At 42.2% G+C, this 16,279-nt stretch overlaps 1 protein-coding gene across 1 annotated transcript in view; it reads right to left on the minus strand.

Annotated features, from left to right (window-relative positions):
- LOC143036869 (uncharacterized) overlaps positions 1-15,989 on the minus strand; it is a 47,772-nt gene extending 31,783 nt beyond the window's left edge. Inside the window, exons 1-6 of the mRNA XM_076204770.1 lie at positions 15,968-15,989; positions 6,259-6,426; positions 5,496-5,662; positions 2,503-2,574; positions 2,266-2,418; positions 1,623-1,765 (exon numbers count right to left, since the gene is read on the minus strand). Of these exons, the coding sequence (XP_076060885.1) occupies positions 1,623-1,765; positions 2,266-2,418; positions 2,503-2,574; positions 5,496-5,662; positions 6,259-6,380 (657 nt within the window). The 5' untranslated portion in view covers positions 6,381-6,426; positions 15,968-15,989. The remainder of the gene's footprint in view (positions 1-1,622; positions 1,766-2,265; positions 2,419-2,502; positions 2,575-5,495; positions 5,663-6,258; positions 6,427-15,967) is intronic.
- Positions 15,990-16,279: the final 290 nt, after the last annotated feature.

The following is a 16,279-nucleotide window of genomic DNA, read 5'->3' on the forward strand; positions in this document are numbered from 1 at the left end:
TCTTTGTTGTTTGGCTACCTCCCTTGTAAGGAGGAAAAAGCCTTTGGTATATGTATGTACCTTAAGCACCTCCCTACCTTCTGTCCTTTTCCACTTTCTCCACCTATCCTCCACTCTCAACTTGCTTTCCACCAAAAAATTATCTGATAACAAATGAACTGAACAAGATAAAACTATAGTAACTAAAATAAAAATATAAATATAATAAAACTTAATAAAATAGCTTAATAAATAAAAATTATATGACTGGTATTGGTGCCATGAAGTCCCCCACATACTGGGCCATATTCATAAAGAAAAGGATATGCTTATACTTGCAAAATATAAAGGAAATCCTTCTACTGGTATTCATAAAAAATTCAAGCAAAACCTTTTACTTGTCGAGCAAGTTGGGAAAAAGGATTGTGGTACTCCCCAAGGTAGGCGTAGCTCCTCTTGGGGATCGGTGCCACCTGCGTAGAGCTGGTGGCCAGGGGTGGTTGCTGCCATTTGGCCCAGGATGTAACACTTCACCCCATACCATACAACACATAATGGAAGACTGCATTATACACAATCATGCACGCAAACAACACAACATACGCTCTATAAAGGATTTGTGGGAAAACCCAGTTTCGGCTATGGCATTCCTTGGGGAGACGGGACTGCTCGGACAGACAGTCTAGGGAACGACAACAACAACAACAACAACTTGTCGAGCAAAAGCATAACCTTATAATCGCATAAAAGTAAATGGTTATACATAAACAAGACCCTTTACTTCAAATAAAGAGCATATGCTTCAAGAAGGCTGAGTCTGGTCAGTAGCAGACTACAGTTAGAAGTGAAAGGTTGTTTTGTCCAACTCTCAGCACGATGGCAGATTTTGTGGATGTGAGGCATGTTAAACATTACATGCCCCGTTTACCTACACCTGATCGTGATTTTAAGATGTTATTCCGTTTTGAAGAACAAAATGTACAGTGGCTTGCGGACAGATTTTTAGGCACCAATGAAGAAACTCGGGGAGGCGCCTTGTCATCTGTCCATAGAATGAAGCTACGGTATCACGGACTGTGAATGCAGTAGTTGATAGCATAATTGCTCATGCGAATGAATGGATAAAGTTTTTTTTTTTCTTATTTATATTGTATTTAGTAATTTTGCCATGCTTATAATGTTACCTGAAATAATGTAGGAGAGCAATCACCACACACCTCCACTCAGCAACCACCAACGCAATAGTAAACTCGTGTACGGGAAACAGGAACATCACATCAGAAATCTTACGAGTTACGACACGTTCAAACATGTAACTATGTAACCCGGCGCTCCCGAAACACGAGTCATTCTTTTACTTCTGCTTGGAGGATATCCTCCCAAGTATAAGGTAATCATTATGAATATGGAAAGAAGGATATGCTTATACTTCTACCTTTTGCTTGAGAGCATTACCTTATACTTCTACCTTATACTTGCAAGGATATCCTTCATTTTTATGAATACGGCTCACTGACTGCATGTAACTTAAGCAGTCATTATTTCAGTGGAGGGGCAATACTCTGGTTAGGGTCCACCAAGAATGGATGAGTTTGTTTGAATTGCACATCTGAAACTGAAAACTGGAGGAAAAGGAACCTTACCTTTTTGTCATCCACAATTTCAGATTGATGTTCCCAAGTATTCTCCATTGGGTTTGTTAAATTACCCCATACATACTCTTGTGTACTTGTACAGCCAGTCAGCTCTGTATGTTTTGGCTCAAGAAGGCAAGAAGGTAGGCCCCCTTAAAGAAAAATGAATGTTATATGTAACACACTATTATGCTGTCACAAGAACATGCATACAAAACTTCAAAATGTCACAATAACCTACAACATGCAAACACATTTTGTCCATTCAATTTTTCTCAGAGCAAAATACAAGTATTAAGTGCTCTGATATACCTAGTTTCTGGCAACTTTCTCCCCTATTCTTTCAATAAACTTGCTATGCGTTTGATCACTATACAATTGGGTTTTCAAGACTCATATTAATGTATACTGAGGAAGACTTGTAGATGATGCAAGTACCAAAACTATACAAGATTTTAAGAACAAACTGGATGTGGAGAGATACAAAAGCGGTCACTATGAGCATAGCTCTCATCCCGTAAAATACAACTAGGTAAATACAAAGTACTTAAGTGTCATAAAAAGGATTCACACAAAAGAGCAAACAGCACATCTTGGAACAGAAAGTTCAGATGACAGGAGTCCAAAATGGCTTTACCCCTAACTTACATACCTTGTTCTTCTTCACTGGTCCCTGCCTTGCCCCATCCTCCATTATCACTTGAGCATTCATAATCTGAAAACTCCGAAGTAGCAAGGTCCTCTGGGGCAAGCATCGAGGGAGGAGCCTCTACTTCCATATCAGTCTCACACCCACTTTCAGATTCTGAAAGAAATTTTCCAGCATGCTTAACATCTTGCAATACTGTCATGATACACATTCTTTCACAATAACTTGGGTCCAACATACCACTGTGTGATGAAATTTTGATTGAAGGTATCTTTCCATCTGAATCAACAAGAATGAAACTTGATGAAAGTCCTGAAAAGAAAAATAATTTTCAAGTGACATATACCAGAATAAATTTTGTATTGCTCATTGTGTTTGCTTTTCTGTGTCATCTCTCTGGTGTGTACCATCTCTAGCAGATGGTGTCCGATACTGAATCAATTCTCTGTTGATATTTTCAGTACTAGTACTAGACAACAACCTCATCAAAGTTAGGTTTGTGTGATTTGCAAGTCTGAAGCATTTTCTCTACTGGGTTTGTATGGTGGTGCTTGTCCACAGTACTAGTCCATTAATACCCTCTTGACTACCCTTCCATCCACCACTTTGGCCCAAGTAATACTGAGTCTGCTATTATTTAAGGGATTAAGGGGGGGGGGGACTTAGTGAAGGAGTAGGGGCAGGTATGTGATAGGAGAAAGTTAAAGGTAAATGTGGGTGAACGCAAGGTGCCGAGATGTACAAGGGGGAGAGAATGACAGCTGGAAGTAAGTCTTAAAGGAGAGAAGCTGGACAAAGTGAATAGCTTTAGGTATTTGAGGTCACATGGGGCAGGAAAGGGAGGAGTAGAAGTGGAGGTAAGTTGTAGACTGAGAGAAGCAATTAAATGCCTTGTGGGATTAAAGTGTCAAGAAAAATATGCATCTGGGAATGAATGTAAAGAGGAGATTATATGAAGGGGTAATGTGCCAATGGCTCTGTATGAGGTAGACTTGGAATTTAAAAGAGGCTGGGAGAAGTTTAAACATGTTTGAGATGAAATGTCTGAGAAATGTGGTACATACATACATAGACCAAGGCTTTTTCCCCCTTACAAGGGAGGTAGCCAAAAAGGAAAAGGCATAACATCATTCCCACCCATTCCATCCCTGAATACACTCCACACCCCTCCACCCTCCCTCTCATCTTAGCAACTCCTGGATGACGGGTCATCCCTGCACCTTGTCCACTGCCCTGGGAGAAACAAGGAGATTAGGAGAGTGGGGGTGAAAAAGGAGATGCCAGACAGGGCTGATGAAGAGTATTGAGATGGTATGGACACAGAAAGAATGTATGAAGGAAGAGTAAAAGAGGTGTGGAAGGCATAGGTGGATGGAGTGAACTTGAAGGGATGACTGAGGAGGATATGAATGGATGGGGTGAAAGGGGTATTGAGCAAGAGGGGATTGTCTGTTGAAAAATGAGGGAAGAATAGGCAGGAGGGGAGTGGAGATTGGCTGTGTAAGGATGATATTGTGATGCAAGGGAGGGGCAAGGGAAAGGGAGCAGCACAGAGTATATGTGCCTTTTGACTTAGCTACCTCCCTTATAAGGGAGAAAAAGCCTTTGGTATAGAGATATCTATTATTCCCTTTCATTACTCATCTCTCAAATCTCTCCACTATAGTTCCTAGCTGCCACCTAGTACATACACATATACCAACGGCTTTTTCCCCCTTACAAGGGAAGTGATCAAAAGCATATATCCACTCCCACCCATTTCATCTCCACATACTCCACTCCCATCCACCACCCCTCCCTCTCTCTTTTCTAGACTCCTCCCAGATGATGTAATACCTGCATCTAACCCATTGCCCTGGGTCACAAGCAATGTAACTAGACACAGCACATCCACAGCAAGGCCACTTCATTTAATCAGCAACCCCCTCTTCCATCCCCTCATGCAGAAAGAGATGGGGAGAAATCCCTTCAGGTTACATCAAAATATCATTCACACATACTCCCTCATCGCCCCATCCCCCACCCACTCCTTTTCATGCATCATAGCATCATCCATACACAACCATTCTCCACTCACTCCTATATTCTGTTTTCTCCCTTCCTTCCTTCCTCAACAGACACCCTCCTTCTCAATGCCCCTTTTACCCCATCCATCCATCTCATCCTTGGTCACCCCCTCATGTTCACTCCCTCCACCTCTGCCTTCTACACCTCTTTTACTAGCCTTTCTTCACTCATTCTTTCCATGTGTCTAAACCATCCCAATTCTCTTTCATCAACCCTATCTCCCAACTCCCTTTCCACCCCCACTCTTGTCAACTCCTCGTTTCTCACTCCATCCACCCTGTAACTCCCTATTACTCCATCTATCGGCTCATCTCCTACTATAGCGTTGAGATCCCCTAACACTACTACTTTTACATTTCTCCCTAAACATTTTACACACATTTAAATCAATCCAAAACACTCCCCTTCACTTTACTCAGTACCCTCTCCCCTTCACTTTTCTCCCTACCAGAGCCTATGTACACACAAAAGCCCACATTTCCCATCCTAATTTCACATTCAGCTATATTATCCTTGAAGACACTTATCTCCATTCTACCTTGCACTTACCTATCTCTTCACTTATCAACAGTGCCACTCCCTCATCCATCCTGAAGTCCTGCTCTCCCAAACTCCAAGTAACTTTTCTTTCAGTTTCATTTTACTTAGTACTAACAAATCTATCTTCTCGGAAATATATTGGTGATCTCTTTCCCTTTACTCTCATCCATACATCCATGTGCATTTAACTAGTTTTCTTTTCTCTACAATTCCCCTCCATATCCACTCCTCAATTCGGACACATGCAACTCCAACTCTCCATTTCCTGCAGCATTTCCTTCACATTCACATCCAACCTGTGATCATCATCCTTTGTACATCCCATCACCTTATCTCTGCCCACATTCACTATTTCCTCACAAATCCTCCCAAACTTGACTTATAACTGCTGCAGGCTTTAATCAGCCACAAGCAAATAACAAATTCACTTCCCATGGTCCTCCACCCTCAACCACCACCTCAAAACCTCTACTGCCTAGCACTCGTGATAACTACCCTGACCACCTTGTTCATGCACATGACACCACACAACCCTGACTTAACACCAATCTTTAAATAAAAATTAATAAATAAAAATCACATTATTTTCAACCAAGCCACCCCCATTGTATGGGGATTCTACCAACCTTTCATGTTTTCAATATTAAGAGATGGTACAGAGGAGAGATCATGGTAACTTTTGCTCGACTTTGTAGGTTTTGGCCTCGTGCCTTCTGTTCTTTTACTTTCTTCGTCTGTTAGGGCACGAGCTACTTCATTTCCATTTCTGACAATATCATCAACCAAGTCCTGCCTGAAATATATACAAACAAGTGCATGTATATCATGGGAGGGAGTCTCCATATACAAACAGTTCACTACACAAATTAAAGTGTTCTCCGAAAAAAATGAAATTCATACAATCTGAAATTCAATGAAATGTGAACAGACTACACGTGCATATAAGTGGTTTCTGACATCTCCAATCAACTCAATTACTGTATAATGCTCATTTTGTGTCACAGGCTATGAATTTAGCTCACAAATTATGTAAGACTCAATCAGGATGGTGTGATGTTGCCACAGTTTTCCATTGTATATGTGGATAGGGCAGTAAGGGAGATAACTAAGTGCTAAGAAGCAATATAAAGTTGATGGGTGGGTGTGTGTGGGGGGGGGATGAAAGGCGAGCTAGTTTGTTATAAACGACTGCTTCAGATAGATGGTGTATAATGCTACTTCGAGAGTGTTGCTTTTAATTCTTGTTCAAATTTACCCAACTTTTTTGTACCACTCACTAATATTAGGCAATCACTGTACAAATAACAACTGGTTAAAACATGACACTATTGGGTCTCATTCACCTATTAGAAGATATGGCATGGAATATTGTAGAATATTAAAACCAACCTAGTTTTCTTGATAACTGCTGTAGATGTAGCCTGAGGTGACATCTCAAGAACTTCCCCCCATTCAGTATCATTACACGGCCCCATCCCAGGTTTTGCTAATATGGATTGGTCACACTCCATGTTAGACTCTTCTAAGTGTGTACAGGCTGCTGTTACAGGTTCACATCTGTTAAAAAATAAAAAACATACTAAAAAACATACTTCAAATGAACGTTCTTGTACCATACATGAAAATATTCCTTAAACTTTTCCATCATGATGCAGATATGGATACAATTGCTAAATTGTAACTAGAACAAAATTCTAGTACATAGTACTGAGGGGACTGATCAAAATGCATCTGACTTTTAACAACTCAACCAAAGGGCCACACAACTGAATAAAACACTTAGGAATGAAGGTATCAAGCATTTAACAACTATTTAAGAGACCTTAATGACGAATCATCCCTGCATCTCACCCACTGCCCTGGGTCAGAAGCAGTGTCACAAAACACAGTACATCCACAACAAGCCTGCTTCATTTAATCGGCAACCCCCTTCTCTGTCCTCTCATGCAGAAATAGGGAAGACAGGGAGAAATCCCTTCAGGCTGCGTCAATTTATTTTTCACATATACTCCCTCACCCCCTATCCACTCCATTTCATGCATCACAGCATCATCCATACACAACCATTCTCCATTTACCCACGTCTTCTTCTGTCCTTCCTCAACAGACATTCCCATCTTTCCCAATGCCCAGTGCTTGTTCATGCTTCAATGAGAGTTGCAGGTTCCCACACATCAAGGGAATGGTACAAAGGAGGAAGGAAACAAGCGAACTGCCCCCAACATGCACAACCCAAACAATGGGACAAATCTAATTACCCAGCAATACAGAAACCCACAAATACAGGACAACACAGCAACCCAACAACAATTTATCAAACAATGGCCTACTGTAAAAAAGAAAAAAAAAATGTACAACACTCAAACCAGGTGGGTTTTTTTTTAGAAACATTCATCCAGAGAATAACAGATATGAACCAGAAGTAACAGAAAACAAGACCTATTAATGGACAGAATGGAAAGACTGGAGGCAAGAGACTGGGGATACAAGTGCCTCTACCACTAACAACCTTCACTTGTGCAAACATCAGAGGCCTCTATCCTACAAGTAATCAAAGATTTCAATGCTAGAAATGACCCATAAGAATGATCTACTTTTCCTTGCTCTGAGAGAAACCCATCTAAACAGTGATCACCTGAATGCAGAAGTGAACATAAAAGAATATACTATATTTAGAAGGGGCAGAATAAGCAAAAGCCATGGTGGGGTAGCAATATATATCAAGGAAAAAGCAGCAGCAACAACAGAGGAAATACTGTGTTTCTCAAACGGAACAACTGAAGTACTACCATAGGGCTTTTACCGAGACCACAAAATTTAGTACTCATAGTAGTATACAGGTCTCCAAACACCACCCAGGATCAATTCCAAGAAATATTAACAAAATTGGAAGCCATTCTAAAAAATCTTCCCACACCAACCACAGAAATCATACTGATAGGAGATTTAAACTTCCCATTCATAGACTGGGCTACCATGAAAACAAAAGGAGGTAATATGGCTGAGAAACAGCATGCATTAATTTTCTTTAAGACTATTAGAAACCTACTATCTAACACAGTGCATAAGAAATCCAACCAGAGGCAACATCATGGATCTCACCATTACCAAAAGCTTCAGTCTAATACATTCACAGGAAATGAGCAACACCATAATCAGATCACATCATCACTGTAAGAGCAAACAAACAGCCAGGCAGTGAACAACAACACTCCCAGGCAAAATATTCTACAAGATACCCTTGGTGACCTTAACTTCTACAGTAAAGATGATGACTGGAACCAAATAAAATATGAACTGCAGGAAATTGACTGGCAAAATCTGCTGCACAATCAAGAGGATGTAAATGAAATCCTGAAAACCAACATCACCCAATGCCAAAATATCTGCAGCAAACACATACCAAAGAAAAAGGCCAAACACAAAAGAAGCACAATGCCTCAGGACCGAAAGATCTTGATGAGGAAAAGGCACCATCTACAACTGACCAGAGAGTCCTGGAGCTGCAGCATCTACGTCGTGGGACCACCCCCCAACCCCAAGAGTTGGGGGCCAAACGGCAGCAACTACCCCCGGCCACCGGCTCTACGCAGGTGGCACCAATCCCCAAGAGGAGCTACGCCTACCTTGGGGAGTACCACAATCCTTTTTCCCAACATGCAATATTACGTTTTTTCTGCACCAAGGGGTGATTTTCCGGCGATCACCCCTCTTCTTCTACTTTTAGCTGGAGATGTAGAGAGCAATCCTGGGCCCACCACAAAATACACATGCCCAACATGCTCTAAACCCATTACTTCGAGCAGACAGACAAAGGGCTCAGTTCAGTGCAATATGTGCAAAAACTGGGCCCACCTCACTTGTACAACACTTGCTGACACAAACCAATACACAAACACTTGGACATGTTCTACCTGCCCTCCAGTAACTCCACTCCCACCTCCCCAACCACAGCCAGCACCCTCACCCACTCCCAATTTCCCTCTGCCCTTACCCCCGATTAGTACTCCCCTTCCTTTGTCCCCAATCTCTCCTTTCCCCCCCTCTGACCCAGATCCTACACCTTCCCCACTACCACCCCAACCTCAACCCCAAACGGCAACATACAACACATACAAAACACACAACATCAACATATTACAACACAACATTGACGGTATTAACACGAAAAAACATGAACTTGAACACTTTCTTAAACAACACAACATACACATTGCGATTTTACAAGAAACAAAACTAAGACACTCACACAAAACACCATCATTTCATAATTACACCACCATCAGACAAGACCGGACTGACGGCTATGGCGGTGGACTCATCACCCTGATCCACCACTCCATCTGTTTTGTGGACACAAGTGCCACAACCAAAATTCTCCTCCCTACCACAGATAACACAACAGAAATCCAATCCATTCAAATCCGCACAGGCAACAAATCAACACTGACAATAGTTAACATGTACATTCCCCCCCAATCATCCCCCACAGTTCCAGACACCTTCAGGCCTCATTTTAGCCAACTAGCCTCAATCCCCAACCTGATCATGGGTGGAGACTTCAACGCCAAGTCGTCTGCCTGGTATGTCGACAACCCTGACACAGACAGAGGGCTTGATATACAGACTCAGTTTGACTCATTGACTATCATGAACAACATACATAATCATACACATATCCCATACCAAGCCCTCTACACTCCCTCCTCTCCTGATATCACCTTTTGCTCCCCCTGCCTAACCCCAACAACATCATGGAGAGTGGTCGGAACCCTTGGCTCTGACCACCTTCCAATCATCATCACCACCAAAACAAGATGCACCCCAGTCGGCCACAGACACACTTACACCAATTACAAGAGAGCTAACTGGGAAGCTTTTACTAAAGAGACAGAACAACATTTTGAAACACTTAACAGTACACCAATCACAAACATAAACAATGCTGTGCACACTTTTAATACAATCATACAAAATGCAGACAAGAGATACATCCCTAGAGGCAACAGAAAATCACACAACCCCAACTTCACACCAGAAATCCAAAGCCTCATCAGACAACGTGACACACTTAAACACGGTACCCCCACACCTATCCCTCAAAACATAGCAGACCAAATACAAACACTAAACACTGTGATTGCCAATAAAATACATGAACAAAAAACACAAAATTGGCAAAACTTTATCAATGCACTTGATCACAAAACAAACACCAGCAAATTGTACAAAACACTCAACAGCATTACACTATCCAACAGTAACACTACACGCTCTCACGCAGCAATAATCACAACAACAGATAATCTACCCTCAAACAGACAACAAGCAAACGCACTCATACGTCATTTTGCACAGACAAGCCATCTCACTTCTCACCCTGACGACCGACGCACCATTCGACGTAAGAAAGACTTTCCCACAGACTCAGACTATATACCCTTCATAGACAGTCAGACAAAACTCATAATACATAGTCTCAAGCACTCATCTGCCTGTGGCCCTGATAACATAAGCAACATCCACCTACAACACATTGGACCACAAGGTATACACGCACTCACAAACATTGCAAACTACAGCTATTCACACAACACTATAAACAACATCTGGAAGCAAGGTAAAAAAATCACCATTCCAAAACCGAACAATCCCAACATCGCACCGTCCAATCACACTTCTCTGCACCCCCTCTAAAGTCATTGAACGCCTAATACTTAAACTTGTCACACCACATATTCCCCTTGCTGACTCACAACACGGTTTTAGGCCACTACACTCCACAAACACTCTTCTGACAAACCTCACACAAAGAATTTTAGATGGCATCAATTCAGATAGGCCCCACCAAAGAACACTTCTTATAACATTAGACATTAGTAAAGCTTTTGATGCTATCCCCCGCCACAACCTAACAAATAAAATATATAACACAGACATGCACAATAACACCAAAAGATGGCTGGCCAATTATCTGGCAGGTGGGAATGCTTACGTGTCATATAATGGCCAATCATCGCACATCAGAAACATTAAGAACGGAGTACCACAGGGCTCGGTTCTATCCCCCACACTATTTAATCTATACATGCATGACTTACCCACGCCAGACACCTCAGAAATACAAATCTCTTCCTACGCAGACGACATAACAATCACAAGCACACATCGTAACACAGACAAAGCTGCAGAAATAATCCAGCTATACCTTGACACACTCAACACATGGTTCATCACAGACTCAAAATAGCTCCAACCAAATCTACAGCAACACTTCTCACCAACTGGACAAAAGAACACAAATACATACCTCATCTCTACATCAACAACACTCTAATACCACACACAAACACACTGAAAATTCTTGGTGTAACATACGATACATCCATGTCTTTCAAACAACACATCACAAACATAAAAAACAAATGCACACCCAGACTTAACGCACTTAAGTCAATCACTGGAACAACATTTGGACAAAACAAAGAAACTAATATAACAATATACAAACAATGCATACGCTCAGTGTTGAATTATGCGAGTCCTGCATGGGCTCCTAATCTCAGTGAGGCACACCACAACACCCTTCAAATCATACAAAACAAAGCCCTAAAAACAATTACAGGCTGCACAAATACAACACCTACAGACCATTTACACCATGAAACAAAAGTCCTCAAAGTCAAGGACCACCTCGACATGAGAGGCACACAAACACTTGCCGCAGCCACCACAAACACATTACACCCGCTACACTACATAGCAGAACACCCACACACACCAATAAACATTAAAACAACACCCAAAGACCTTTATCACGCACAGATACTCTCTTCTCTTCCTCCACAACCACCAAATACCAGCCTCCGGAAACATATTCATAATCATATCACTCACCGCTCCATTAACACACTGAAAGACAACACACTGCTGCATGCCAGACCCCCTGATATCCACCCTTCTGAATCCTCTCTCCCACGAAAGGACAGAGTCCACTTGGCCAGACTGTGGTGCGGTCACCACCCAGCACTTCTAAGCTACCAGAAGAGGCTGGATGACCGCGTTGTGAACAGCTGCCCAGGATGTAACACTTCACCCCATACCATACAACACATAATGGAAGACTGCATTATACGCAATCATGCACGCAAACAACACAACATAAGCTCTATAAAGGATGTGGGAAAACCCAGTTTCGGCTATGGCATTCCTTGGGGAGATGGGACTGCTCGGACAGACAGTCTAGGGAACGACAACAACAACTGACCAGAGATAGAACATTGAAACTGAATAGAAGAAAAACTAAATATCACACAAGGAACAACATAAAAGATAGGAAAGGCAGGCCATAGAGACCATCAAAACATTGCCCCAGGTATTTCTTCTCATATGCTAACAAAAAACTGAAAACCATATCAGCAGTAGGTCCTCTTACTGATGAGGAAGGCACTTTAACAGGAGAATCCCCCCAAAAATGGCAGAAATCTTGAAAAGCCTATATGAAAGCATCTTTAACAAGCCAAAGCAAGAAAAGGTGGTGACAAATCTACAGAATTTCTTTGAAGAGGCACCAAACACAAGACAAAAATTGACCTTCACTATCAATGAACAAGACATATTAACAGCAATAGATAACATGGCACCAGGCACAGCAGCTGGCCAGACAGTTTCCACCCACAACTACTAAAAAGGTGCAAAATGGAACTCATGAGGCCTCTGAAGGAGCTATGGACCAAGTCACTGGCTACCAGTACAGTACACAAAACAGGCATAATTACTCCAAAATACAAAGGAGGAAGCAGGGGACAGCCTAATAAATACAGACCTGTGGTACTACCCTCTCATTTCAAGATATGTGAGAGTGGTCAAGAAACAGATGGTGAACTTCCTCGAGGCCAACAATCTTTTCAATGAAGGACAACACGGCTTCAGACAGAACTGCTCATACCTCTCCAAGCTCCTAATACACTATGAAGAGATACTAACATCCATCCAGGAAGGGGAAAATGCAGAAGTCCCACAACAATAGAAAACAGCTACAGTCATCCTGATATCTAAGAAAGGTAACAAGGGAATGGATGCTAAGAGGAGGTTATATGAAGGAGTGATTGTGCCAACAGCAATGTACGGGGCAGAAACATGGAACATGAGAGAGGAAGAGAAGGAGTTTGAATGTCTTTGAGATGAAATGTCTGCGAAGTATGATAGGGGTTGCTAGGCTAGATAGAGTGAGAAATGAGGAGGTGAGGAGGAGAACAGGGGTGGAAAGGGAGCTGGGAAATAGGGTTGATGAAAGAGTATTAGGATGGTTGGGACACATGGAAAGAATGAACAAGGAAAGATTAGTAAAAGAAGTGTGGAAGGCGGAGGTGGAAGGAGTGAATATGAGGGGGCGTCCTAGGATGAGATGGATGGATGGGGTGAAAGGGGCTTTACAAAAGAGAGAAATGTCTGTAGAGGAAGGACGGGAGAGGACAGAAGATAGGGGTGAATGGAGAAGGGTTGTGTATAGATGAGGCAGTGATGCATAAGGGGGAGTGGGTGGGGAATGGGGGGTGAGAAAGTATGCAAGAGAAAAAATTTGATGCAGCCCGAAGGGATTTCTCCCCATCTTCGCCTTTCCTGCATGAGGGGACGGAGAGGGGGGTCACCGAATTTATGAAGCAGCCTTGCTGTGGATGTGCTGCGTCTTGCAACACTGATTCTGACCCAGGGCAGTGGACAGGATGCAGGGATGATTCATCATCCAGGAGGCGCCAAGATAGGAGGGAGGGAGGAGGGTGGAGGGAAGTGGAATATATGGGAAATGAAATGGGTGGGAGTGATTTCTATGCCTTTTTCTTTTGGGCTACCCCCCGTGTAAGGGGGAAAAAGCCTTTGGTATAGGTATGTATAACAAGTCATTGTCAGCCAACTACAGACCTGTATTGCTGACTTCCATCTTCTGCAAGATCATGGAAAAGATAATCTCAGAGGACATACTGGAGCATCTCAGATCCGACTATCTGTTGTGCAACCAGCAGCAAGGATTCATAGGAGAGAGGTTGACAGTAACCAACCTATTGGAGGCTCTCAACATATGGACAGAAGCAGTGAGTCATAACCTGCCTGTCGATGTCCTGTTCCTGGACTATGCTAAGGCATTTGATACCGTACCACATGAGCAACTGCTTTCCCAGATCCAGTCCCTTGGGATTAGGGATAATGTTATCTGGATGAGGAGCTTCCTCACAGGTAGGAGGTAACGAGTGACGGTGGAGGGGGAGTACTCAGAATGGTCAGAGGCGAGCAGCGGTGTCCCACAAGAATTGGTTCTGGGCCCCCTCCTATTCTCCAAGTTTGTATACAATATCCCACAACTCCTCAACAAACTGATCTTCATGTTTGCAGATGACACTAAGATCTTCGAGGTCATACAGGAACTGGACATGCAGATCAGCTGCAGGTCTGGGCATTTAGGATGCAGATGTTGTTCCACCCAAAGAAATACAAAGGGATGGACTTTGGCAACAACAAGCCCACATGCTGATGCACTATGACAATGCTGGATAGCACACAGCATATGCTGGAGGAAGCAGATGAGGAGAAAGACCTTGGAGTAATTATTGACTGCAAGTTGTCTTTCTCAAGTCATGTGCATGCCCAGGTCAATAAGGCAAACAAGGTCCTAGGAGCAGCAAGACATACCTTTGCTTCTCTGGACAAGGAAACCTTCTGCCTCCTCTACAAGAATCTGGTGAGGCCATAAATGGAGTATGCTTCAGTGATGTGGAGCCCAAAACTGAAGAGAGATGCTCTGGAGCAGGTCCAGAAGAAGGCAACCAGAATGGTGCAAGGACTATCACACGTCTTACCCTGAAAGACTGGAAACCCTAAAGCTGCCGACATTGTAGTACTGCCAACAGAGGGCCGACATCATACAAACATTCAAGATCCTGAACCACCAAGATATAGTTAAGTATGACAGGAGCCAGAAAGTCATTCTTTGCTGCTAGAGCAACACAGACATGGAACAGTTTGGGTCAGGAAACAGTCAGTGCCCCAACAGTGAACAGTTTTAAATCTTGCCTGGGGAAGGAATGGAAGGAACACCCGGACCTGTACTATTATCAGTTCTGAATCAATACCTCCACCTAAGTTCGGCGCAACACATTAAGAGAAGATGCGGTGTTCTCAACTAACAGAGGACACCATACCAAGTACAGCGTCTAATTACCCTCAACGGGTACATAACAACCCTTACTTATGTTCACTTATGATTGATGTTACTGGACGCAGGCCGTTGGGCCTCTATATCCAGATCCTCCTTGATCATTTTTCTGGTGACATTGAGAGTTGCTTCGTAATCAAATTTAATATCTTCATAATCTTGTTTATCCCAATGCTTGTCAATGCCAATGGTAAATATAAACAAGAACAACAAAATATTAAAACCCTACTGAAATTTCTAACAAACAAAAATTCTTGTCAACTTATCAATGTCACCACCATGAAGCACTGGTTTTACATTATGAAATTTTAAAAATAGAATGAAAATATTGTACTGAATACTGATGCATATCAGTATCTACATCAGTTCCGCAAGATCATCCGATCTTTTGTATATGTAATTTTACCTGAGAAGTCTTCATATACATCGCTACAAGACGCTTACAAAGGCTCTTTCTTCTTGATTATTAACGAACTTATCACATGTAATATAAACAATCTAACTGGTTACTTCTTGCCTATTTACGGCAAGTAACACTGCCTTTCAACACGTACACCTTTTAAACTTCGGCGGGTCTGTCTGAGCACTTTCAAACCTTTAGATATATACATTGGGTTCCCAGATGATTACAAACAAATGACTATCGGAAAGCGATTTTATAAACATTAACTTTCGTTTTTATTTAATAAACATCATACAAGTTATTAAGAAGCTATACTACAATAATATGCAAACAGATTAAAATTCATGTTGAGATACGTCCTTTGATATAAATAAAAACTGAATAAGAAATAAGAGAAACGGGCAATAATCGCACCTTGACTTTTAAGTCAAAATAATCTAGTTGGCATTTCCTGCAGTTATAAGCCTAGGTTGTTGTTCTCTCACCTGATGGGCTTCCTGCCCACACATCAAGTAATGCCGCATTCCGCTGATGCCCCAGCCCTACTGTCACGACTCACTTATGGACCAGGCAAAAAAAGTAAGACCGTGCTCAGCTCGCACGAGTGACAGAGTTCAAGCAGGATAATTAAACTCCTCGTTAAAATTAATTCATTTACAATTGTAAAATAGACACAAACAACATAAATGGATATACATACATACATGTACAACACTGATTGGGCCCCAGTGAACAGATATACATTTTTATCAACCACAATGCACTTTAATTCTAAGCCATCAACATCGAGAGACTCC

The sequence above is a fragment of the Oratosquilla oratoria genome, chromosome 21, assembly GCF_046742065.1.
Source record: "Oratosquilla oratoria isolate Oo_2021 chromosome 21, ASM4674206v1, whole genome shotgun sequence".
Taxonomy (NCBI): Eukaryota; Metazoa; Arthropoda; class Malacostraca; order Stomatopoda; family Squillidae; genus Oratosquilla; species Oratosquilla oratoria.